General features: G+C 38.0%; 1 protein-coding gene across 8 annotated transcripts in view; it reads right to left on the bottom strand.

The window, feature by feature from the left end:
- The window catches only part of DPYD (dihydropyrimidine dehydrogenase), a 490,220-nt gene that overhangs the window by 19,225 nt on the left and 443,187 nt on the right, over window positions 1–27,808 (bottom strand). For 6 of the 8 annotated variants that reach the window (XM_067538400.1, XM_067538402.1, XM_067538403.1 and 3 more), the window contains one exon: window positions 570–713. In XM_067538400.1, coding sequence (XP_067394501.1) covers window positions 570–713 — 144 coding nt within the window. Of the gene's footprint in view, window positions 1–569; window positions 714–7,226; window positions 7,720–17,025; window positions 17,809–27,808 lie in introns of those variants that run through there. The other 2 variants (XM_067538404.1, XM_067538406.1) reach the window with 2 other exon arrangements.

The following is a 27,808-nucleotide window of genomic DNA, read 5'->3' as shown; positions in this document are numbered from 1 at the left end:
ATAAAAAAAGCCTCCAATGTCAGGACTTTGCCTATAAAATTGGGAGGTCTGGTCACCCTAATAGGTAACCAACTTGAAAACCTAGGACCTGATTTTTACACATGCTGAGCACCTGCTATTTCCATTGAAATTAATGAGAGATGTGAGTACATAACACCTATAAAAATTGAGACCTAGGTGTCTCAAATTGAGCAACCAAAAATGGAGCCATCCAGAATTAACGGAGACCTTTGAACATTTTTACCTTAAATGTATTATTCAAAATGCCATTTCGTCCCCACATGCACTTTTATTGATTTGCTGCCCAGACGTCTGTTGAACTGGACAAGTGTCATTAGGAAGAAGAACACACACTTCGACATGTGAAACACAAATTTTTCCCCATCAGCTTTGTTTAAAAGCTGAGAGAGCCTGCATAGATAGTTGGTTTGCCTCTTTCTTGACACTCTACATAACGTTGCATAACAAGCTTACAAACACAGTAACAACGCAAACAGCTAATAATGATTGTTTGCATCCGCAGTGTGGTGGCTGATCACTTATTAAATATATTTATTTAATTTTGTTACCTTGACTGCTGGAATGGGCTTCTTGGGAACAAAATGCTTTTTCTCAGGCAGTACAACAGTTGTGGTTTGCTGTTTCAGTTTAATCTTGTTCACAGCTATTATCTTTTTGCGCTGCTCAAGGTAAGGCCCAAAACTGGGCAGTTTCTAAATTGAAAACGAGAAAAGATGCTACTTAGCAAGTATATAAAACACATGAATAAATATTATATTAACAATGGGCCAAATCCCAAGGCCTTGGTGAGCGTTGACTCATTTCTTATTCAGGAAGACTTACGTTGAAGTTGATGAGATTGTGACTGAGTAAGAAATGAATAAAACTGACACATATAACTTCAGGATCTGACCTCAAAACAATAACATAGTTTGAATATTAAAACATAATACACTGTGACAAAAAACAGCTGTATTGCAGGAAGCATTCAACAATCATCTCCTCTTCTCTCATGGTATATTTATATTGTACATATATAAATATTGATCACCTTGTATAAATAATTCAAACTCAACTTTATTCTTACAGTACATAGAAGGATATGTATTTTTTATATATATATATTATGTAATCATAAAAGTAAGTAAAGATCAGCCTAGGAAACTCCACCATTGTTCAGTATTACACCCACTGTGATACCCTATTACGCTAACTATAGTTTTAAAGCTACATGGACTTAATAAAGCACACACAGATCCTTGCAATATGACGCCTAGACGTTACCTGGGGCTGCTGGAGTAATGCTAACAAGTGCCAAATGAACACGAAGATTTAATTTTATTCATTTCATAATTCTACCTCTACACACAGTCCTCACTCTCTTTTAAATCCTTTCATGTCTGGGTTTAATTAGACAAATACTGCTGGTGGAAAACATCACTGAATGCCAAAATGTGTTGTCTTAGCCAACAACCTAGAGCTGGTTCAAGTTTCAGAAGATTACTAAAAACCCTCTCACCCATTAAAAAAAGCCCATTTGTCTAGATGGTGTAGGTTTGGAAAACTATTGCTTACTAAGTCACCATGACCTCGTAAGTTGCTGGGAATTAAAAATGATTGAAAACCCTGGTTCCTAGTTATGAAACAGAATGAGGCCTGGGAAAACTAGGTTTTATTACTATTATTATTTGACAGCATTTAAATTGAGTGAATAAACTAAGCTCAGAGCCTAGTCTAAGTGCAATTATATTACAGTAATTAGTATTTAGTAGCAGGGGATAAATATCCTAGATTGTTATCGTTAGCATTAATTCATTGTAATAATTTCAACACATCAAGCATGTCCAACTGGAAACAATGTCATCACAATACATTTAAAGGGACAATGTCAACATGAATTATTAAAATAAATTCTTAAAAAACATTCCAATCTCTGATACAGTACCTTTTTGGCAGTATCGTCTGAATATTTTAAAAAAATACTTTAATTAAAAATAATACTAACAATTATGCTACTATTCTGCTGATATTTATAAGGAAAAAGTCTTCACTTGTAATTATTCCCACACAGGATTTCCATTCTTGGGACTTCAGCTTCCAAGAGTGACAAAACGTGGACCGCCCCTAGCTGTTAGTTTTTTGGCACTTTGAGTCTGCCAACTGGCAGTTTTGCATAGATGTAGTTTTTGTTCTCCTGGTACCTTTTCATTTCTCAAGTGTCCTCTTAAAGATCCCAACTAGTAAATCACATGTGTGAATTCGTCAGAATTCAGGAGATGGTGATCATCTCAAGAATGGAAATAAATTTAGGTTCGACAGCTATATACCCCCCAATAAAACACCAAGTCTAACTTTGAGGGAAGAGGGGTGGAAAATGTGTGTGGTGGCCTCAAAGAAGCAGAATTATAGATAAGTAATTTCCTTCTTTACAGATGCATAAACACAGGAGTACCATTCTTGGAGAGTAAAAATGTTGAGGAATGTCTCACAATTAACTTGTAAAAACTCCTGCAAGCAAAAGTAAGAACAGAAGTAGTATATACCAAGGTAAAATAAGGCATGTTAAAAAAAGAGGCATCCTGAACAAATAATGTAGGGAAAGGGAGAGTTTGCATCCTTCCCATCTAAACAATAGACTCCAAAACTCACAGGGAGATCCCCTATTCTTTGGAATGAATATGTGGCTGTTTGTAAATTGAAAAGACCCAAGGCTGATACTATAGCCTCAGTAGTGCAAATGATGACAGACGTTTTTCTTGCAGGATTGTCAGGCTGTATCAGCTAGAAAAGAACTATGGCCATCAATACATTTTTGACACAATCTTGAGCTGGCGTCTGATTAGTATCCAGAAGGAATTTAAGGAGTTGGTTTTGACCTATATACCTGTATAAATGATGTAGTACCTATGTAACTGAGAGTCTGCCTCTCCCCCAGATACTACTGATGCAATGGTGGTGCTGAAGCTAAAACCCCATGAATTAAAAAGGAAGGGGAAACATTTTTGGGAAGGACTTGTGATTCTTCCTTTGCATAGTTAGGGAATGAATTTTCAGACTTTCAGGGCATGTTGTAAGTCTAATTTATTTTATCAGGTTGGCAGGCTCAGTGATGGATATTTCTTGCACTGGTGATGGATGGCTGCTAAAATTAGATCATCTTTGGGGATGATGGGCAAATCTTTGTGCTGTGGATCTTGATCCTTTACTTTTGAATATTTTTAATGTTTGCACAAGCTCCTATGGCTTAAAGACAGGACCAGTGAGAATAAATTTTAAAATATAAAGTATAAATATATAAATTTTGTTGAAAAGCAGAAAGTCCACAATTTGTGTTATAAAGGTACAAATTAGAGAAGTGTAAATTATTGAGGCAATAGATCTTTCTTCATCAAAGAAATTCACAAATCAGATTTGACATGGAAAGTTTCCAACATTACAATTTACATAGTTGCTGAGTAGAATATATTGTGGCCATTTTGCAATAGGTCTAACTTCACTGGTGCTATGAGGATGGTTCTGCTGATGTGTTAAATATTAAAAGGAAAAATGGTCATTTCTGCTTAGGTCCTGTGGTAACTCACAAACAGACAAACCAAATTTTATCAGACATGATTTATGATTGATTTATTTTCAGTGAGCAAGGGACAATTTCCATCTCAAAATGATTTTTGTTAATATTCTGAGAGTAAAGTTACTGTTTCTACAGAAACCGTTTCTTTAACTATAAATAATATCTGCCTTTGTAAACTCAGGAACTCAGGAAGGGGTTTATAGAGGGTTTCCCTTACAAACAGTCTACAGCCAGAGAGTTGATAAGACTGCTGATTTTTCATTGCTTTCATTTCAGACAGCTTGGCTTGGAATGCTGTGTGAGGCGGTATGCAATTTTTTTATTGAACTGAATTATTAGATAAGCTAAAAGAGGAGCTGTATTAGTAGCTACTAGACAGCTAGATATTTAAGATGGTGGTTTCATTAAAAGTTATCACATCACTTAGAGGGGAGATTTTGAAAAGAACACAAGAAATTTAGGAACTCAAGTCTCATTGAAAGCACAGTCACTTAGTCTTGTGCTCCTAAATCCCTTGGGTGCTTTTGAAATCTCTCCCACAATTTCTTAAATATATGTTTTGAGATACTTCTTTAAATTTCCAATTATCACACCATCATTAACCTCCTTACAGAGCAGAATGTTTGCACAGAAAAAAAGATTCAATGTGACTATTTGTATTGTTTCATGGGTATGCAGGCACTGGACTTAACAGATCAGTCAGAACATATAGCTGCTCTGTACATAGTTCATTTATTTCTGTTCTAGGGAGTAACAGCAGCAGCGGGGGCAAAAATAGAACAGTGGAAGATGTTTAAAGTCTCAGTTTATTATTGTCGTACAGTAAGATTTGTAACTGCCACCCAAAAGAAGGCGCTTGAAGCATCATGCTGTATATTTTTAAAGAAAGGAAAAACTTCTTGTTAAAGACTTCCAGAAGTTGCATTATAAATGATGAACTGTACAAATCTCTAGCAGCACTGTGGTTTTTGTTTCAGTAGTTTCTCCAGGGATTCATCATTGATGAATTTGTTCTTTCCAGAGAGGCTAAATCCTGTTCATTTAAAGATAACGGTATCTCCCACGAAAACTGTCTTCATCCAGATATAAAAAGCATTATACTGCCAATAGAGAACTGACAATATAATGAATCAACAATGAAACCTTAAGCCAGCAAAGCTTTAAGGTGAATAAGTTTGTTTTGATTATAATGTATTCCTGGCTCAATCTAAAGGTAATCAAGCATATTATGAACTAGAAAAAGTGCTTGTTCCCTAATAGTAAAAGGCAGCAGTTAGCTTCCATTTCAAATTGCCATGACATTCATGAGAGAAGCAGCAAGTAGCCTAAATGGAGACACCACGGTCTAGGGGACAAAGCACTAGACTGGGAGTCAGAAGACCCAGATTTTATTCCCAACTCTGTCATTGACCCACTGCATGACCTTGGGCAAATCACTTCACCTCTTTGTGATTCTACGTCTTGTCTGTTTTGATTATAGGCTCATAAAGGTAGAGACTGTCTCTTACTATGTGCATGTACAGTACCTCACACAATGGGGCCCAGAATTCAGTTGGGACCTCTAGGTAACACCATGATACAAATAAAAATAACCACATTTTAAAGAACTGCAGTGGATCTGGTACATTTATAGTGGTATAATATGGTACTCATATTTTCTTAACATAATTATTTTTCAGTGTTCTTTTTATTTTCATAAATAGGGTTCTAATAGGGAACATTAGATGAAAGATCTCACATTTATATAAGTAGTTTGTAAAGAATACCAACATCTGGTGATTTAGGGGGAGGAGGGATCAGTCAGTCAGTCATGAGGCATAGATCTTTATACAACCTTTTTCCGTCATGACTGAAGACATTTTCCATGTCAGACATAGCTTCATTATTTATCCAATTTCCATTACATTTGGGTCTTGCTCTTAGATATGCAGACACACAGCCATTCATTTTGTAAATTCTCCCTGTGCACTTATAAGTTCTAAATGACTTTACATGATTCATAGTGATGTATCTTCATGTATCTGGAAGCAGAATTGAAATCAAATTGTCTTATTAAGTATATTTTACATTTTTCAAGTGTACACATTTCTGCTGCATATAGCAAAACTGGTGAGAAAGAACATGAAAGACCAAAGAATAAAAGCATGACATCTGCTGAAACTCTAGAATAGCAGAAACAGTCCATATGGTTTAAGAGAGAAAAAATGTATTATGTAGGAATGGTAGTGACCACTATAGGAACACGGTCCCACATACTTTGCAATTACATAGCTATGCAAATGGCTATATAACTCTTCTCTCTGTAACGTCGCCACATAAATCACTGGCAGCTCTCTATAAATCAATGAAAATGCTACCTTCTCTGGTTCTTGATTTTCTTTCTCTGTCAAATTGCTTTGCTGCCTGCCTGTTTCTTTGTTGAGTGCTTTCCCTCACTAAGTCCTCTGCTCCCACAATGCAGTCCTTAAAAAGATGGAAAGGGAAGGAGAAAAGGGAAATTCTGCTTCACCCATGAGCTCTGCAAGGAAAACACTGAGATGGCCAACCCACCTGGCCACCTTCTTACCGGCAGGGGTTGAACTGATCTTGACTGCGTTGTGTCCACAAACACCTATCTTATCTGTGGACCTGTGAAAGAAAAGGATTTCCCTCCTTTGATTCTTAGCAGGTCTGCAACTATGAAGGTTTCTGCCTGGCTTTGGGAGCTTAGGAGAAAGGAAGCTGGGGGAGGAAAGCTAAGAAAGTTGGAGCTATGGAGATTCTTGACCAGATAGGGCAGCTTTGGGGAGAGGGGTACTAGAGGAACAGAAGTTAGAAAAGGCTGTAGGTGAGTAAACATGGAGTAGCAGGATCTGGTAGCCATGGGAGCAATTTAAAATTCAACTAGTTAGGCAGCTGCCACCACCAGGGGATTCATTAAAATTTAAATCAGGCTTGTGTGGATCACAGCACAAGGTTTTTAAGATTGTCTATCTCCCACTTGATCATGTGGAAAACCGTATGCTAGGTGCACAAATTTTTCCCAGTGAACTTAGTTTCAGTTTTATTGTTCCTCCAGCAGCTTCTGAAAACCCTCAAGATTGTTTTCTTCAAGGCAATGTGTGTTTAAGATGGCTGCATAAATCTAGAGTCCTTACCACATGATTTAAGTCTAACATATTGCATAATCTGGACCTTGACTATAATTAAGGCTGCATAATATTTTCCATTCTAACCCCATTTCCAGACTCCCAATTTTCAAAAACATTTACCCTTCATGCTAAAATTTTCCTGGATTGGCGTCTGCCTGAAGATGATTTTCTTCCTCGTGAAAATGTGAGAAAACTGGTTTCATTATTTCTGAGGAGGAAGAACATGAAAACAGACATCTCCCAGCAGTCTTGTGATGTTTTTGGAAGAAGTCGTAATGCCAAAAGTGCTCCGGGTAGAAAGTTGTAATTTGTCACAGGAAGAGTGGTCATTGAGGTGAGCTATCTTTGAGAGTTCTAGTGAAAAGTGGTTTTGTTTGGTTTGCGTTCTAAGCCTCTGAAAATTGCATATTGTGCACACACAGAACATTTTGCATTTTCTTGCTAAACTCATAAAGTGCGCAACTAATGAACATCAAATATCAATGAACACAGAGAAAATAAAACTGATAATATTAATTCTTTTTATTTTGGACTAGATGCTCTAGGCCCTTTTGTGTCACTCTGGTAGTATTCATGGGCCATCGGATGGCTGAATTACCCCATCTGGGAACTTCCATAGCATAGAGAAGTCATCCACCTGGCATAAGAGTTTGTACAGAGTCAGCATTGCCAGCTCCTACGATCCTCCCCATGCCTTAACCCAGCATAGGAAATGTGCAGGAGGCAAGTCAAGGAGTCATGGCAGGAGCATGCTACTCTCCAGCAGTCTCCAGCTGACAGACAGTGCTTTGGGCCCACAATCAGGTGCTAGAGATTAGATTCCCAAAGCCGCTGTAAGCCATGTCTGGGCCAGGGCCAATGCAGTGGCTGCAAACAGCTCTTTTGTAGCTCCTTAACCCCTGCCATGCCAAGCAGATACTGGGCATAGCAGGGAATTTGTCCCTTTGAATTCAGTAGTTTACATGTTCTCACTGCTCTGTTTCTCTGCGCTGAATCTTCACTGAGACTACTCTCTTCCTGGAAGAAGAAATTAAGAAAAGGTATTCTGTAATTCTTTACATAGTATTAAACTGCCTTTGTTATTTTTTTATTCATTGAATTTTCTCTTAGTATTTTAGTTTTAGCTGCTTTATCATCATTCCTTTCCATATACCAAACAACTGGCTCCTCAAATGTTTGTTTCTTATAACCTCTATTCTCTGCATGGATTTTTTTTTCTGTTTTCTAAACCAGTATTTCTCATCCTTTTTGATACCAGGAACCAGCTTGCTGCCTTCCTAAACTATGTCAGGCTGATCTCAGGAACCGGAGCCGGTCCACGTATCAGTTGTTGAGATACACTGCTCTATACTATTCTGCTTGTTCTCCAAACTTTGTTTATCACAAGCGGGTGAGCTCATCCCCATCTGCCCTAATTCTGAGACCTGGACACAAGACGAAGTGATGCATTAATATGTATTTTAAGAAACCGCATTACCATGGTCTCATGATGATGTATATAGCACCACTTTTGTGCATGGGTGCTTTAACCACTATTTTAAATAATGACTGCATACAATTATTCTTTTTTATGCCATTCTTCAATCAGTGCCAGCATTTTCTCCATCAGTTAGACATTGCTAGCAAGTTATTCTCACTCTTGTGACTCAGCTGTTAGGTTTTTACGCCACCTTATATTGAGAAAAGTGAACAATTTTAGGATTGCTGCCTGCTGTAGTGCTGCAAAATCTTTGTGTTCCACAGCATAAAGTTTCTCAAGCATGAAATATTCATAAGACAAAAAAGGAGTGAACATAGCAAACTTCTATGCTTACAATCAAAAGCTTTAATAACATGGATGCAAAAGTAAGTGTTACCTTCGGGAGGGTGGCAGGGGGGAGAAAAAGATAAAGATTTGAGCATATTACTGTGCTACTTCATGAACATCTGGCAATCTGTCATTTAATAGACAACAACATCTTCTCTAAACAGAAGAGACTTGAATTCATCAGGGATTCCTGTAGTACAGTATGTGCTTAACTTAAGTACCTGCTTTCTGTGATTTCCATAGATTATCATATTCATGACACTGTGGAGTGAAAGCATTCTTCTCACTCTCTAACCAGAACATGAAAAAGAAATTAAAATATTGGCAGGCACTTTGTCTCTAGTTTGTTGGACATGTAAGAAAAGGACTTTCCACCCATTTATGCTAATGAAATTCTGTCAGCTAAGCAGCATTGAAACAAAGATGACAGCAGAATGTCTATTAATAAATACCTGACAGGCTAGCAAATACAACTGTATTCAAGTGGTTTCCTTCAATAAACACAGATCAACTGTGCCTTAGACTTGGGAAAGCTTTGTGCAAATACCAGTTTATAATTTATTTTTACTTTAAAAAAATCCATTAACCCAGTATTCACATTTTTTGGATGGATACATACTACAGATGCACTCACGGTTACGTGCTGGTGAAATCTATGTGGTGAACTGCACTGCCATATAAAAAACTAATTATTATACACTACCTACTTACCACTTTGGCCATTAATCCCGATGCTCACATACCACAGTGATGGGCAACCTTATAAAAACCAAACACTGCCCTGACTTTACTCTTCCCTTTCTGAGGCAAAATTTACTGAGGAGTTGGTAGTTTATTAACTCCAGTAGCATCTAATATCTGAGAGTATCCTGGGCCCTTTCCAAACAGGTTTCAGACCAATACACTGTAAGAAAGTGGTAATCAGAATAGAAAATCTCTTTATATTTATTGGCAAAAGACACACATCCATGTTAATACTGACAGATATATTTGTAGCACTGTCAATCATGAAATTTCCTTTTCTTTGTTTGGTCCATAATAAGTGGGATCCAACAGATTTGGTTAGCTGTTAGCAGCTTTAATTTCCCCTGAAAAATAATCATGAGAACATACTTCCATTTTAGTTCCAGAAGAATGAACTCCTGTAAGGCTCAATGCTGGCACCAATTTTGTCATGCACTCAACAATGATCTACTTAACACCATCTCCCGGCAGTTCATGTACGCCAATGATATTTGCTATAGAGCTCCTCAACCTGAACCAAATCCAGTGGGACCTGATTACATTTGGGTCAGGTTGGAAAACAACCCTATCCTCTTGGACTCAGGTTGAGTTGCCTCTGGTAACTTTTCCTGCCTGTGAGGTTGATACGGCAGCTGCCTGGCTCCAAATCATTCCCAAAGATCTGCACGTGGGTGGGGGTGGGGAGGTCGGCCATGGGGGAGAGTTGACTTTGATGCATCATAATGCCCTGTCCCTGGATCCAATGATCCACACTGCACGATCATGAATCTGTGTGGAGGCAGGACTGGGGAGAGATCAGTCCTTGGTTCCAGAAATCTCAGGAGAATCCATACAAAAGTTAATACAATTTCAAAATGAATTAACTTTTGCATGGAGAGCCTCCTACAGGAGAAACCTTGTCATTATGGCTCCACCAGAACCATTCTGTCAGGGGAGCAAGAGGACTGAGGCAGTGGAGAGCATCCATATAGATGTCCCTGGGCCTCTGGAGGACCATTCCATGTGGCTTTGACTACACTAGGCAAAAAAACCATGGCTGACAGGGGTGTCAGAAGCAGCTGGACTATTGCTGAACATGGTTCAACTACAAAGGTAGCTAAGGACAATCTATGTTCAGTGGCAGAAATGTTCCCTGGTGTAGACAAGTCTCGTATGTGGTTGAGCGGGGGAATATATCCTTGCCACTTTAAAGAACACTCATATGGAAACTCCACTAGGAGAACATGGCAGCGTCTCCTCTTCCATGAGTGTGTGGGGGTTGTTTTTTGCATAGGGGAATGATCAGACACAGATTATTATGGATTTGTTGACATTGTAAACAGCAAACCACCTCAGTACATTTAAAATTAAACTCCACTTTTTCCTGGTAGAGTGTAGATCATTTATATATATATATATACATAAATAAATATAAAATACTAATAGATTACTTAAATGCAAACCATTGCTAATAATTCCTAAGTAAACCTTCTTCCACTTCAGAATCATTGTAATCCATCTCTTATGCTGTATAAACTGCAGTACTTATCCTGCTTACTGCACAGGCTATAATGCTGCTCCTTATTCATCTCTCATACACAGTAATCCTTCTACCTCTACTTTACAGATTTCTAATTTAAATGTAAAATATTCACCGCCAGACAAAAGAGTCCTAGTGTAAACAACAACTCTTGTGGTTAAGACTGAGGCACCTGCCATTGTCTTTTAAAGTCTTTAAAGTACAAACTAGTCAATACCATGATTTTAATCATCAGTTGATTATCTGACCTCATCTACATTTTATGTTAACAGTCTTTCAGAAATAAGCCCTAAGAATGACGTTTAGTGGTGAGTCCTACAATCCTCATTCAGTCAGAAATCCCACTGAAGTCAGTGGGAGCAGAGCTGAGAAAAGACAAACATTTTCCCACAATTTTTATACTGTTATTGTTAGTTTCAGTTGGGCAATTTTATACCTTTGGTATCCTGGGAAAATTGACATAATTGGTTATTTTGATAAATATCAAAAATATGAACTGTTGAAGCTATCATTTGCTTGGCCTCTGCAATTCTTTGCTAGGAACTATCCTTATTTTAACTATAAAATGACCAATTTTTTAGCAAGAAGAAGAAAATGTTCAGAGAAACAAACCCATCTTCAAGTTCATTATACATTTTAAAAACCTCAGATATTGAAGTTTTGCCTTTCATTGACAAATTATTTCCTACACCTCCAAATGAGAGTTTAATTGAAGAGAGGAGTGGATTAAGGCAGCAGGATTTGAAGTAACACCCAGGAGCCCAGTTTGGGACCTGAAGCCCATTGTACAAACAGAACTAAAAGGCTGACTATTCCTTCATTCTGTTGCACAGAGTAAAGCTGTTACTTTCTTGACAGCTGATGAGCGAGTCATTGGATATCAATAGCAATACTTTTGACATCTTCAATTTTATCTAAATAAAAGTTATTGGGATAAAGGTGTAGTAAGAAGTGAGAGCTTAAGGCCTGTAAAACAGGCTAAGGCCTAAATGGAAAAAGCCAAGTGAACAGAAGTATAAGGGGTCACTCAAGTTAACTGAAATTGGCACAGGAAAGTGCTGATACTGCAAGATTGTAAGACTGCCAAAATATGACTAAAATATGTAGCAGGTATAGGAGGTACCAAGATACTAACTCTCTGAAATGACACTTTTATGGATAGAAATGATACATGGAGTGGTGTTGCCCAAATCAGCCAATCAACAGAAAAAGGTGGTATTAGACTACATCAAGAGGTGGCAACTACCTACGTCAAAGGGGGCAGAACGAAAGTGTATGTAACAGTGTATAAAAGAGAGTGTCAGAGGGAATACCGGCATCCAGTCTAGGAGATAACGGAAAGTCCCGCCGTTGGGCTGAGGCCATTGTAATGCCGCCTGTGTAAAACTGACCCAGAAATACTCTATAAGTCATTTCTCATTGTGCCGCACGCAATAAACCTGTCCTGGGTGCCTTCGTTGCTCAGCTAATCTGTGGTCGTGTTGACTCATTCGATCGTGAGAGCCGTCTCCTGATCAGAGCTGGGACAGCATCTACACAGGGACACATGCACGCAGCCTACACTGATAAACATCAGTGACTAACACACCGACTACCACAAAAGACACTGACTTGTATCCCCTTTATCCTGGTCTAAAATAGTTGAGTTCAGTAAAATTATCCTTGATTTATACCAACAAGAGGAGACTCAGGCCTATTTACTTCATTGGGGATGCACAGAACGTCTGTCATTTCAAAGTCTGGCAATTCTCTTCAGCCCATCTTACCATATTCTGATATAAGACAATTTTCTGTCAGTCCAGGTCATATGCATCTTTTTACACATTTTTCTAAAAAAGTATATTATGGTGCTAATCAGAGTTCCGAAGGGCATGTCCCCCTCCAGCAATTTATGGGGAAAGCAGCAGCTGGGTTTAAAGAAGAAGCAGATAGCCTTTTCGGATAAGGTTGCCTTACTGCGGAATTCAAACGTTCAAATGTGGCTGAATGTGAGTTAACACTGTGGTCAGTCAGGACAAGTTACTCTATTTAATTGTTTTGTATTGTTAATTACAAATACCAGAAAAAAGATTCTTTTCAGTATTTTGTAATTATCAAAGGTGCTTCTAAATAGATAAATTTAGAAATATTATATACAAAGCTATTTAAATGCAATATTTTACTTTCTTCTTTTAAGTACTTTAGACTACCATATGTGCAATTTCAGCTAAATGTTGAGGAGATTTATTCATGGGTAAACATTCTTTTTTTTTTTTAATAGTGTTTAGTGTGTAAGGGTAAAGAATAATTCATTTAACAGATTTATTCATATAAGGAGTCCCTAATAAATTCTGCATGAGAGTCAAATGCATTGGTGCACAGCACATTAGTTTTATTAAAAGATAAATTATTGACTATTCGTTTAAAACTGAATGTGGTTTATTTGTACATTAGTAGCTATTGCAACACCAAATACATGTTTTTATGCCTATTCTATATAAATCAGATATCCATTTTTATTGACAATACAATTTAGGTTACGTATCAGCCTTTTATTATAAATCTCTAGTTTTTCATGGATTATAAATTTGCAAGGAAGAAAGGAAAAAAAAATAAATCCAGGATATAGTTTACAGAACTACTTTGCCTCATATGGAACTTTCACTACTAGCTCACTATGGGATGAATGTGGACCATGAAAGCCAATGAAGAGATTTAATGTGCTTTCACTGCATTCTGCCACCTGGGGCATATCCCAGACCTTCCTTCATGGATTTAGAGGAGCCAGGCAGAGGACAACACTGTTGTACTGTTATATGGTTCTGCTGCGTTGAGAGGGGAAGAATGCTAAAATTGGAGACATTCTGCAAGGAGGGAGTGTGGACCCCCTTTGTTTATTGTGGAGCCCAAGTCTACAGGATCTCACTGTGCCACATCACAAGGAGTAAGAACGGGACCAGTGGATCCCTGGTTCAGTGACCCATTTGCTTCTGCAGCAAGGAATTTGTAGATGCTATTGGAGGCCTAATGATCTAATGGACTGCACTTCCATTGTGCTCAGAATTCCTCATCAATATGCCTACAGCAAACATGGCTGCCTCTACACCTGAATCCTCTGCCCACTGAGCTCCATCTTCTCACTCACTCCCCTCCCTCCTCTTTGCCTTTGAGGAAGACATACTCCTCTGCTCTCCCTCTAAAGGAATGTCTATGCTGGAGGTGGAAGTGTAGTTTCCAGCTCAGGCAGATGTATCATGTTAGCTCTTGAATTAGCATGCTAAAAAGAGTAGTGTTGCTGAGGTGATGCAGGTGGCGAGACAGGCTAGCCACCCAGTGATGCTGGGTGGAATATGAATGACCAGTCATAATACTATTGATATCAATATTTCAAAATTACTATAATTAATCTGAAATATGCCATGTCAGGTACCAATGGAAAGGGTAGAATTTCTATGTATGTATCAGCATTGTAATATGTATGAAATATCTGTATCCAAACACTTGTGCTGTGTTTCTGGGTGATACTCAGCAGCAGCACGAAACCTGCTTAATGGCTCATTGAGGGAAGTCAAAGGTACTGTGAATCCAATGAAAGAACCCAGGGGCTACTCCTTAAGTCACCAGGGCATGTAAGGACATGCCTACGGACATGGGACTTTGAGACTTTTCCATGCCATGTGTTGTGTGGCTGTGTTTGGGGCAAGCTACATGGAAAAGGGACATAAAAGGCAGCTGCACCATCCTCATCTTGTCTGCATTCCTGCCTCCGGATCAACTCATCTACAATTGAAGCTATGAAACAAAGACCCAATGAAACTGAGATACATCCAGGTATTGGATGTACTCCAGAGGAACTGTACAAGCCCGCAAGCTCCACAATTCTGCTGAGAATCTGATATACATGGACTTTAATGTCACTTGTATATATCTGATTGCTTTGACCATTTAACATTTCTCTCCTCATTTGTTTCTTTCGTTTTACAATTAACCCTTAGTTTTAGTTACTAAAGGATTGGTTGGCAGCATGACATTTTGGGTAAGATCCAAACTGATATCAATTTGGCAATATGGCTGACCCTTTGGGGTCAGGAAAACACTTCGGTAAAGGGAATAGATTGTTAAATAACTTATCTCTTTACTGGACCTAGTTGCTGACTGGGAGCCAGAGACTGAAATGTAGTAATGGGGGCTGTGTAATATTTTTGTTTTAGCTTCTTGATAACCAGTGTAGGGAATCAGAACACTGTTTGTAACTGGTTGGGAAATCTAATTGAAGTGTTAGCTACCAGTTTGGGAGAATCTGCTCTCCTTTTTGCAGCCTGCCCTGACCTTGGCATTTTCAGGTGGGCTACCCTAAGCACGGACAGGTCATGCACTCCAAGTACACTCTCCTCTGAAACCCTAAATACATAAGCGGGGCAATTAGGCTGTCCCATGGCCACACTGCTATTTTTAGCACACTAGCTTGATCAGAGCTAGTGTGGGTATGCCTACTTGAGCTGGAAATTACCCTCCAGCTCTAATGAACAGAGAGCATAATTGTAAATCCTTTTTTGATTAACCTGTATTTAGGCTGAGATTTTCAAAGGATCCTGAGAGACTAAGGTGCCCAAATATCAATATCAATGGGAGTTGGGCACCTAAATCTCTTGGGATCCTTTGAAATTTTCCATTTTAATATGTCATGTTGGGTTGGGCGACAGCCTGGGGAGGGCATGTTTGTTATGGGCATAAGGATAGGGAGTTAGGATCCCTCATAGTGCCAATCAGAGTTAAGTCCTTCAGAATCTGAGATTTGCTAAACTCCTTGGCATCAAAGCCTGCATGCTTTACTTAACTTCCTCGGTGTTTCTATGGCCAGCACCACCATACTGTTTGAATGACTTCCCAGGGAAATAGAAATGACTATTCCTCACTTTTTACAGAATCATAGAAATGAAGACCAGGAAGGGACCTTGAGAAGTTAATCATGTCCAATCTTCTATGCTGAGGCAGGACCAAATAAAGCTAGGCCATCTGACAGCTGTTTGTCCAACCTAATCTTAAAAACCTCCAGTGCTGAGGATTCAAAAACTTCCCTTGGAAGCCTATTCCGGAGCTTAATTGCCCTTATAGTTAGAAGGTTTTTCCTAATACCTAACCTAAATCTCTCTTGCTGCACATGAAACTCATTACTTCTTGTCCTACCTTCAGTGGACATGGAGAACAATAGATCACAATCCTTTTTATTACAGCCCTTTACTTCTGTGAAGACTGTTACCAAGTCCCTCCTCAGTCTTCTTTTCTCAGTTGTTTTAACCTTTCCTCATAGGTCAGGTTTTCTAAACCTTTTATTCTTTTTCTAGCTCTCTTCTGGACTCGCTCGAATTTGTCCACATCTTCCCTAAAGTGTGGCACGCAGAATTGGACACATAACTCCAGCTGAGCCTCATTTGTCCTCCTCTTATTGTAGGAGAAACCATTTGATTAGCTTGGTGTGCACATGTATGTATGGATGGAATAGCTAAGGAAAGGAGTTTTGCATTTAGTACTGACAGTGGTGATGTGTACGACCATTTTTATCTCTTGTGGGCATGAATTCTATAGTCTGGGTCCAACTTCGGAGCACCCTCTACGCCCTCTGAATGCAAATATAAAAGGATAACCATTGTGATTAGCTGCTGGACAGTTCTCTTTTAGGTCATCTTTTCAGTTCTTACTGCATTTTGTTTGCTATAAAACTGCACACAAAATGCCATCTTGGTTCAGTTAAACTTCTTAAAACTTTTAAACAGAACTAAAGAGAAATAAGTAATCTACAAACCATTTAAAATAAACATTGTATAAAACTTCTCATGAATAAAATAACCATAACTCATTATAAAAATTATATCTTCACTAAACCCATGCAATTTTTTTCTGCATTGCCATCTAGTAATGTTGAGATGCCAATGCTTAATACCAAAGTGACAGATACTATATAAAAGGCTAAGATAAACACAAAAGTGCATATTAGAATCAAGCTTTCAGATCTTTCACAGAACCTCTCTAGAATACCTAGTTATTTATATAGTAACCAAAGAGTTACTAACTTCTAGAAGTGACATTACAACAACCGTATTTCTAACATCCTAATTTGATTTGATTTTCACAGAAGACAGTCAGTCAAAGAACTAGACTTTCAAAAATTTAACAAGCAAATCATGTCAGAAAATATGTATAACATGCACACATCTGTGTGCATTCCAGAAAAGTAACATTTTCAATTATTAAAATAGCTGTATGATGAGTTTTGAATATTTTATTAGTTGACTTTGCAGATTTGTGTATGCAGTTATGCTTGTATGTAAACAGTCTCAGTTTCTCCATTTTTAGAATGCTATAGTATTAGGAGATTCTTTTAGCCACTGGGCATGCACTTTAAGTATAAGCAATTAACATACATAAACATTTGCTTTCTACATTGCTTTGCAATCTGTGCTCATTGAAGTATTTCACGCAATCAATAGCTGAATGCATGAAGCAGAAAACAATATATATGTATAGGAAAAATAATTTCATTCCTGATCCTGCAAATACTGACTCATGGGCTGAAGTTTAAACAAGTACGTACCTCAATTGATTTCAATGGGACTACTCATATGCTTAAGATTCAGCACCCGTGTAAGAGTCTGGAGGATCAGGGCCTTAGGTCTCAATGGTAGAATACTAAGTTTAGCCCTCAGGTGCATGCATGGCTCCTCCTGACTGCATTACAGGAGTTATATTTGCACACTGAAAAGCAGAATTGAGGCCAGAGTGTACATTTTTTTATATTGTTTAAAAGAACAGACGTCTTCAGCTTGTCTGCATTCAAATAGCTTCTAAATAATATACTTTATTTTGGATGAGTGATCATAGGAGTCCTGCAGCGCTTGTATATTCAAAAACATGGTATTTTAAATCACATCTTCATTTAAATTGTAAAAACTGAAATGATTTTTATTTCTTTAGGTAATTTATCTTTTTGAGGTTGTGCCAGATATTTATAGCGATTCAATCTACATCTTCTGTAAAATTCATCCCATGGCCACTGCAGCTGTAAGAAGAAAAGGAAAACAAATTCGCTACTTCTCCTGAGAACATCATCTCTAAGTTAATGCTGAGTACAATAAAACTACTTCTATAAAGACCACAGATGATGTAATTTATATCTCTACAGGTGATACATGTCTTCTGTGTGTCTGACTTTTTTTTTTTTTTTTTACATCTTACAGAGATCCTACTGTTAAGGTATAAGTATATAATTTAGGTTTGTATAAGTATTTAGGCATCTGAATCTGCCTGAGATGGTATTCTGAGCCTACTTCTGGGGCTCAAGTGCTGGCCTGAAAGCTGAAGTCACTAAGGGCTGGTTCACACTGACCACGCAATTCGGCGGCAGTCGACGGGAGTTCCGCAAACTACACAGAGTAGTTTGCGTAACTGACACTGACTGCTCTGCTTCCCTTCTGTGCGCTATTCTCACTGCGCTGAGCCAACAGAAACAGCGTTTCTACTTTAGGGGGTGGACTTACTCAGTCGACTTCCTGATCAATTGAGCAGGTCTCACTGACTGCTCAATCAATCAAGAAAGATCGATCTGGTGGTGGCCATTTTGTCGCCATCAGTCTGAACATAGCCTAAGATACACGTTAGCAAAGATACAGTGTGTTCCTTTTGCCTACCTGCAATTAGATGGGTTTTTTTTTATTACTGTGGAAAAGATAAGGGATGTAGTTAAAATGTTTTGAGGCGTAGTGAAGGTGTGATATATGAATGCACAAATGAGAGAAAGCTCTGACTCCTCTTCAAGACAGACGCCAGAACAAGGCCAAGCAACCAGCTGGGAAAGCAAGGGAGGTAAAGGAAGATATTAAAAAGAAACAAACATAGGGCCAGAAACTGACCATGGCCAAGATGTGACCCTGCTCCCTGCCACTCTCATGGAGTATAAAAGGGGTTGTATTAAAGCCCCCAGATCCAGACCCCACCCAGAATGGAACATGACCATATATTGGAAGGGGTGGTACCGGGGGGGGGGGGGGGGGAGGAGGGAGCTACAGGTATAATTCAGGCTATCAAAGAGGAGGAGAGGGGGTTTTGTTGGCGTATGGAACCATGGTCAGGTAAATAGGGAGTTCCACGGGCATATTAGAACTATGATGGGGGAAGGGAACTCTATCAGCATATAAAAAAATAAGCCCAACTGGTGTGACAGGCTTGGAGCTACGGTTATGGTTTTAAGCTTGTGAGTGTAACCCCCAATAAACCTTTCTGGGTTTGGATGCGTTATTCTTTCACACCTTATTATTGTAGAAAGTCTTATGTATACCTTGGAAGCACTTTGATGTTGGAATGAGAGGCTTTTTTATGACAAAAGGAAACTGACTTGTACTTGGCTTTTCTGGTGGTGATGTGTTTTGAGAGTGTTTCGATACGCAAGGATGGCTTGATGTATATTTGTTTTTTGCACCTCTCTTTAGTAGGGTCTTAGCAGTTTTAACTGCTGATTCAGCGATGCCATTTAACTAGCTGGTGATGAAGTGATATGATGGAATTCCCTTTACCAGGTAAATTGCACAAACTCACTGCAAGTAAACTGGGGTCCAATGTCTGAAACTACAGACTTTGGGATACCATGCTTGCTGAGATGTTTCATTGCTTTGTCTACAATGGTCACTGCAGTAGGTTCTGATAGTTCATCTAGTTCCAAGAAGTCTGAATAGGAGTCTACAATAATGAGGTAATTTATGTAGTTTGCAGTGAAAAGGTCCATTCCCCCTTTGCTCCAAGATCTTTTGGGGATTCTGTACATTTTATTTCTTTTTTCTACTTAGCCTGTATTACAACTGCTCACCAGGTCTCACATATCCTTGGTCATGTCTGATCAGTATACAATGTCTCTGGCTTTCCGGATATATGCTTCTAATGCCAGAATGGCTGCAATGTATCCTTGAGAAAATTTCCATCTCAATGATCTGGGTATTATGATTCAACTGTCTTTATATAAGATGTTATCTTGGATGCTGATCTCATCTTGATAATTCCAGTATTAGGGAAGCAAGATAGGGATTCTCTTCTGGCATTTGGGCATTCAGACAGAATGATGGATGTGAACACTTGTAGATCTTTGTTTTGCATTTTATTTCAGATTATTTGTAGCAGTTGGCTTGAAAATGGCACATAACCAACTTTGTTGATGCTTTTATGTCCTTTTGTGTTTTCTGTATTTCTGTCAAATTCAGGATCTCATAGTCTTGTTTAGTTACTGTACTTTCATGCTGCAATGCTGCTCTGGATAATGAATCAATATATACATCTCAGTCCCTTCTTGTAGTGCACATCTAAGTTGCAGTTTCAGTAGCATGCCCTGAAGGCATTTTGGGATCACTAGCTGTTGCTTTTTAAAATTGCTCACTGATGGTTTACGGTTGCTTTCTTTTTGAATGGTTTCCTATCCTTGAACACATTGGTCAATGACTCTTCACATGCAAATAGCATTGCAAGACATTCCTTTTCAATTTGGGCACATGTTTGTTCCTTTGAAGATGGTGATCTTGATATGAAAGCTCGCAGGACCTAGTAATTGCCAGTTTAAAAACAGTCTGAAACACAGCTTCCACTAGATGTGTGGATACAGCTAGTTGCTATACAGTATAATACTCAGATGGATTCTTTGGACCTGTGGGTCAGTCTTCCATTTGTCAATATTATGACATCTCTCTGAGTCCAAAGCACCCTGAATTCCTCAGCAAGAGGTGCTAATAAGCTAAGAGCTCTATTTCTATTAGCTTCTTGCAAGCTCTGTATCTCTTTATCAGGAATTTCATCTGAAAGAGGTACAACTTGTATTCAAATAGCCTTTACCTCTTCTGTGGCCTGGTCCTCAAATTCAGCCACCTCTTTGTCCTCTAGCCATACTGACATCCCACCTTCTCACAGCATCGCCAGGATAGAACACTGGAATCAGCCCCTGTCTGTTGGTGGATCTGGAAGATGTCTCTTCAGCCACCCAGTCATAGTTCCCTCTGGAGTTTTTAATTGTACAATCCAATGGGATGAAGCACAACCAGTTCTTAACAACAACTCTGACCTATAATGGAAGGTGTGGTGGAACTAATCCTAGTTCTCACAACCTACCAATAGCTCTCTTCTGGTAGCACAGTAACCATGTCCCCCCTGAAGAAGGGACCAGCTATAATAGCTTACCCATTTGTTCACTATCACAGAGGTAATGAGACAACAGGGTAGCATGACTGGTACAATGTCTATGGTGACACGCTGGTCAGATCGAGGAGAAGCAAGCACAAATGACTTGACTAGGACATCTTTGGATGATGTATGGCTTTTCACAGTTCAGCTGAACTAATGGCATTCCTCTATTCTCTGCAAATTAGTGCTAGGACTGTACAAAGACTTGACTACAAAATCAGTTGTACTTCCTCAGATGAATCTCAGCGAGGTCAAACAAATCTTACCCAGGATTTATTAGAAGGTGGGCTCTTTGTAGCTTGCACTATATGATGTTTAGATAGGCCAGGTAACTTCAGGGTCAAGTGCAACTTGCAAGTAAATCTCGGGAACTGAAGAACACCATTCACACCAATGAGCTTAGACTATCATAAAGAAGCTTGGCAGAATTAGATTTTTATAGTTTTCTATTTTTACTGGATAATATTGAAGTTTATTTTTAAGCTTTTTTATTTTTATCAGTTTAAATTTTCACAGTTGTGGGAAATTATGGGAGGGGCAGTCAGACAATAATTATTTAGTGACAGTTGACACAGATTACCAAAATTAAAGCTTTATAACCATTAATACAACTTGTCAACATCACAATGAAAGTAAATATCCTTAAATCAAACTGTAATAAGTTCTCAAGCAGCATTTTGCTTACTTTGTCTATCTGTAAATTTAGATTATTATCAATTAAAATATTTTGTCATCTACTCCATAAATATGGGGAATGGACATCCCCAGCAGCAGCACTCTCGTAGTTTTCATCTAGGAATTTTTTTTTCCACTAAGATATTTCGTTTTGGTTGGGGATGGAGGTGAGCGTGTACGCTTGCCAGGCCAACCTCAAAACACCTGCAGAGGGAAGCTTCTTTGCTTCTTAACTAACATGGTTATTTGTTTTCCTAAAGAATCCCTTCCACGGGTCTTTATAAAAACATAAATAAATTGTATCGCTTCAATTGATGAACTTTCCTATTGTATTAATTAATTTAATATATTAGAAAGAAATTGTTTTCCAGATGACAGCTGTGGGGACTGTATATCCATAAAACAATACCGACTTTTGGTCACTACCATCTTTGTCCTAATCTGAACTAGTGACTTACATCACATCCAGTTCTGCTAGTCTGATTGTATCTCTGGTATTTTAAATTGAATTGGTTATTTTTGATGAGGAAAAGATGGGTTATATGAGCTATGTTTTCCTAGAAATAACTAAAAGATTGCAAAAAAATAAATATCAGGAAGCAGTTTCATATTTTTTTTTCACACAAATAAAACTAGATAATTTCTTCAATACACAGCAACAAATACTTAAGCTTCCTTTAAAAACCATAGTTAAAAACTGAACTCAAATACTTTCATTTTCTTTATACTAAACAAGATTTCTAGCTCTTCAAGACTGTTACATTAAAAAAGAAAGCAAATGCAATAAAGGTATTTGTGCCTAACATTTTAATTCAGTGTTCAATAATTCCCATTTCTTTGCATTATTTTTGCTTTATTATACTTTTATAATACTTAAATATATCCATAAAACTTTACAATCCTTTTCCAATGGCATATGGTGTGTGTTGTGAAGAGAAACATGTTTATGACCTGAAAGATGTGAAGAAAATTTAAAGTAGGATAGGGACAGTTGACTGTGGTTATGTGCTGAGGATATAGTGTATCAGTCCCTATCTACCTAAATCCTGGCTCTTCTATTTCATCGTGAAATGGGACTGTAGAAATATACTACATCATACCAGATGATATAACTTTTTGGTGTCTCATGTGTCTCTGCAAATCACCCTGTATATTTAATCATGTATTTAAAAATATTAATAAACTGAGTAAATACTCCTTCCACAGAGATGTGGCACTAAACATTCAACTTGTCTAGCTATTAAGATTGCCTTTGTCACAACTTGGTCTAGCCCCACTGTCTGGATGGACATCAGTCTGTTGTGAGAAGAGACAACTGCTGAATCCCCATTTGCAGCTAATTTTCTCATGCTTGAGTAGGTTCTGGTCACTGTTTCTAGCTGTGGATCTCTCAAGCACACTTGCAGGTGCAGACCCCATTTCGGACACCCTTCTTGGACAGTGGGACCCCACAATCTGGCCGCCATAACCCTGGAACAAGTGTCTCCTGAGATCCCTCCTTGCTTAGGCATGTGCCCCCACCCCCTCACACACTCTCCTGAGTCCACCTGGCTGTGGGAGCTCTGGTTCCAGTTACATCCTTCAAGGACAACATGGAAGTAAAGTAAGGAAACACAAGCCTTGCAAAGGACATTCTTATATACACACACTTTACTCCTAAAAAGCACAAGAGTGTTACAAATCATTGGAAAACAAAAATCTCTGAACATAAGTCCCCCTTAGTCTGACCTTATTCCCTGCCTCTGTGAGTTCTCAGTTTGGTTTGATTTTTTTAAGCCCCAGGCAGTCCTTCTGGCCATCTTTACCTTCCTGTCTTCTTTTATCAGTGAAATGGCCTGTTTTGCATGGAGGGCATTCCTCTTTTTAAAAGAGCCTCTGACACCTTTCTAGTTCTTGTATTTCACCAGTGAATTTCCAGATTCCAACAGCCACATTTGGTAGACTTTTGGGCCAAAAGTCATTCAAAGTCTATGACCCTTAGTAGCAAACCCATTATTCTATTGAAAGTAGTACCACTGGATGGTGATGATCCCTGATCGCTCTGTCAGTCGGCAAGACATAGTCTGTGCACCAAATGTCAAGTTCCTGCTACACAATGAATCATCAAAGCCACACTGAAAGTTACATTCAAAATGGAGCTTGAACTATAACAGGGTGTTCACATAATCAAAATGAAATCAAAATAAATTGACACAGATATATCATCACACTATGCAATTAAAAATGTGGGTGTAACTAGGATGGAGACAGTTCCATTACAATGGATGTAGAGAAACAGTCTTGCACGCCTTCTGCAGTATGATGGTTAACATTTCTCTGACTGTCATTAAAATTGTTACAGATTCCTTTGCAAATAATTAGAGCTATAGAGTCTCAGGTACTTCATTGATGAACACCAGAGAATAAAATAATTAATTATATGAAAAAAATGTAAACATAAGCTTTCTCCTCCATCCGCTTTGTCCCGCTAGTTAAGCTACATGCCAGGGGCAGGCACAGAAGTCGGCCTACATCCTATGTTTTGCAGGGTCAAAGCCGAAGTTATGAGAAGTTCGCTATTAGAATGATTGCAGTCATTCAAGTGAATGATTATGACTTCTTTGTAGACAGACCAGGGATGGATGATGTGTGAGGAATTAATTAAAACTCTGGTCCATATTATTTAGAATGGTAGCTCAGAAAGACCCTGAGGATGCGTTTTAAAAATGTTGGTGATGAGGGAGCCACTCAGACTACATTTATTTATTTATTTTGAATCCTTCTTTTCAGAAGTTTCTCATGTTTACACTGGTGTCAGACTGGGACATAGACAGTCAGACCTAGTGGTCAGAGAAGTGGTAGTCAGGCCCAGTGGTCAGGAGCCAGAGAAGAAGTCAGAGTTGGGATTCAAGAAAGGATCAGGGGTGGGGCATAGAAGCAGGGATCTGAAACAAGGTGGGAGGGTAGTAGCCAGAAGCAGGACAGGAAGGCAGGACTCAGGCGAGAAGGCAATGTAGCAGCCAGCCAAGCATTTACTTAGTTGCTCAAACAATTTCTTGTGCCTCCTTCTGGTTTAAATAGAGTCTGCCAATTGGAGAGTCTCCTCCTTCATGTACAGCGCCTATAATGAGCTAGGGTCCACAAGCCCTCACTCCCACCAGCGCTGGGTGCTGGCTGCAATCTGAGGACTGCCTGGGACCCACGGTCAAGACCCATAACCACCAATAACTGATTTAAAAGATGGCAAATGAATTGGTCACAGTTTTCAGGGGGTGAATTTTTGGTTAAAAAAAAGAAAATGTAGATAATTTGAGCTTATAGACCTTTGCGATTTTAAAGTGTTTTTCTTGTTTCCATGGAAAATTTTAAAGTGGACAATTAACAATTTCACAAGCATTAAGGGCTTGATCCAAACAAAGTTCATTATAACCAAAAAAAAAAAAAAAAAAAAAAGATTCCCATTAGCTTCAAGGAGTTTCAGTCAGGCTCTTGATCCTGAAACTGCAAAAGATGTGTTGTAGATTTTAACATTTTAAATGAAAGGGTAAGTGCTCATTCATAAAAATAACTACTTTCACATTATCTTTCCTTTGATTTTAGATACAATGCTACATACCACAGTGATATGTGCCACATATAAATTATATTAGACAGTAACCAGAGTTCAGCTATTGTACATTGAACTCAAAGGCCTCAATTCTAACGATTTGAAAAAAATGTGTTGTTGATTGCAATGGACCACTTCTGTGTTTCTCATGAATCCAGGTGCCATGTGTGTTGATTTTTAAGAAAAAATACTTTATTGATTTTTGTGTATAATAAATCAGCAACTTGGAAAAACTGGCATTGCATAGAAAAATGCATTAATTATTCCAAGCTGTCAAAAAGGAATGAAACAAAATAATAAATGAGAGAATACATGGTATGACATATCCTGACCAATTATGTACGGGTTATACAATGAAGATCTGCAACATGAAGAGTAAAATAAAAGATATGGTATACAAAAAAAAAAAAAAATGGATCTACTTCATTAAAATTTGTCTGCAGAACTGAACTGACAGGCAAACAAAGTCTCAACTATTTGTAGTATTAGAGCCACCATCTTAATAATAGCTAAGTTAGGTGTCTTTTAACATCAACCGTCCGACTACCCAAGTGCAATTAGCGTGAATGAGATTCCAGGAAATCAATAAAGTCTTGCCAGACCCTTTCAAACCGTGACAGAGCCCTGATGTGTCCCTTAGTAGCAGATTATAGGTTGATGGCATTTACTCTCTGGAACAACCCAAACTAGATTCCACAAGCTTAATGAATTCTGTATGGTATGAATAGGTCAGTAGGGTGTAGGATCTTTTCTCAACTCCCTCATATAGAAATGGAGTACCCAATATTTTGTGTTAGTAACTTTCAGTGGTTCGGGGCATTGGCCCTTGGGCAATGTGTGAATAATATGTGGTGGAAAGGATAGAAACTTTTTAGTAAATTTGTCCATCACAACTCAAAGTATTGCTCAGGAACTGAAACTAGTGGTTGTCTCAACAATGTATGAAAATATACAAAAACTTTAAATACATTTACTATGGAAGAAAAAGTAAGTGGGTGGGAGAAGGAATGGAGAAACTTAAAGATCCTGAATTATGGTAGACTACTATTACAAAGTGCAGCAGAATAAAGCAGTTTTAAAAGGATGGCAAAGGCCAACAGTAGTAGAAGCCATAAAAGCAACATTTTTATGAGGAATTTGCATTGCATGTTGGCAGCCTTGAATTCAGACATCAACCCTGCTGATCTTATAATACAGTACATGGTCTTCAATGTTTCAATGGCACATGATAAATAGATAATGTTAGCATACTATAGGATGTACACTAGGAAAAATTGGAACTTCTGGAACAGTAGCCACTATAGGTCATAAAAATCAGACACAAAAAACACACACACACACATAGAATGATGCTTTATATATACATATATATATATATATAATTGTCATATATATAGTGTGAAGGATAACTTTGTGTGTGTATGTATATAAAATGTATGTATTTTAGCTCTTTTAATCTTTCCCCATACATCAATCCCTCTAGCTCCCTGATGCAGCTACACACAACCCCACATTTGAGATTGTGCTTAAAGGCTGACATTACTCCTAAAAGAGCTAAGGTATGTTATAGTTAAGATAATTAACTTTTAAAACACATTTATAATTGTTTCTGTGACAGTCAAAGCCTAATTAACTATTAAGAGAACACTGAACAGAAATCAACAAAAAAGGAATATCGAGGACAACAGATTTTTAGGTTTAAAATTCATCTTTCTTCTGGTGCCTATGATCTATAGCACAAGAATAGTTAAAAACTTACCTTATACTGAACACAGATGCTATTCAATATTTTGTCTGAAACCAAAAGTTTAGTATGATAGTACTCTTTCCAGTACTGCAAATATACATGAGTAACTTTATACCTGTGCCTAGTCCCATTCAACTCACTGGGAACACTCATATGCACTAAGGCAACATTTATCAATACCTACCTGTAAATAAGGAGGAGGAACCATTTATTATTCTTATACATATTTCTATACCATCTGCATATTTTTAGGACATAGAATCTATTCATACAAGGCTATGTCTTGTATAATATCTGGCATCTTTAAGTGCTTAACAAATACTAAGATGGTGATGGGCATCTTAGAAATACATATCATTAAAAATTAGTCTTATCATTAACAGGTTACTACTGTAGGTAGACGTCTTATATACAGTACAACATCAGTTTCTCATGTTAGTCATTATGTCTTAAATATTTAAAAGCACTACCGCCCTTTTGGGGGTGAAATTTGCATGATCAAAATCTGCACTTACAAAGGATTATTTTTCCATTAGTTGCTTGCACAAATTTTAGTACTTGAACTTTAGACAATTAGTTAACAATCATTACAGATCTGGGCTCTATTAAAATGTGTTACCCAAAGGAGAAAGATTCTATATCTATTAAAAATCCATTGAGTGTTTCAGTCTTCTAAAAACTATTTTTTGGTGTAAATCAAATTCCCAATATGGCATTGGCCAAAATATGTTATTTTTCCTCTTAGCTTTTTGCAAAACAGATAAAGATCCAAAAATTTTGAGAGTTTCACCTGGCAAGGAAAATATTTGTGCATAAATGTTGAACGTTGCTAGAGAA

The sequence above is a fragment of the Emydura macquarii genome, unplaced genomic scaffold, assembly GCF_026122565.2.
Source record: "Emydura macquarii macquarii isolate MOO-44397 ecotype Brisbane River unplaced genomic scaffold, CSIRO-AGI_Emac_v2 contig_480, whole genome shotgun sequence".
NCBI lineage: Eukaryota > Metazoa > Chordata > Testudines > Chelidae > Emydura > Emydura macquarii.
Note: the sequence above shows the minus strand (reverse complement) of the source record. Positions and strands in the feature narration are given on the sequence as shown.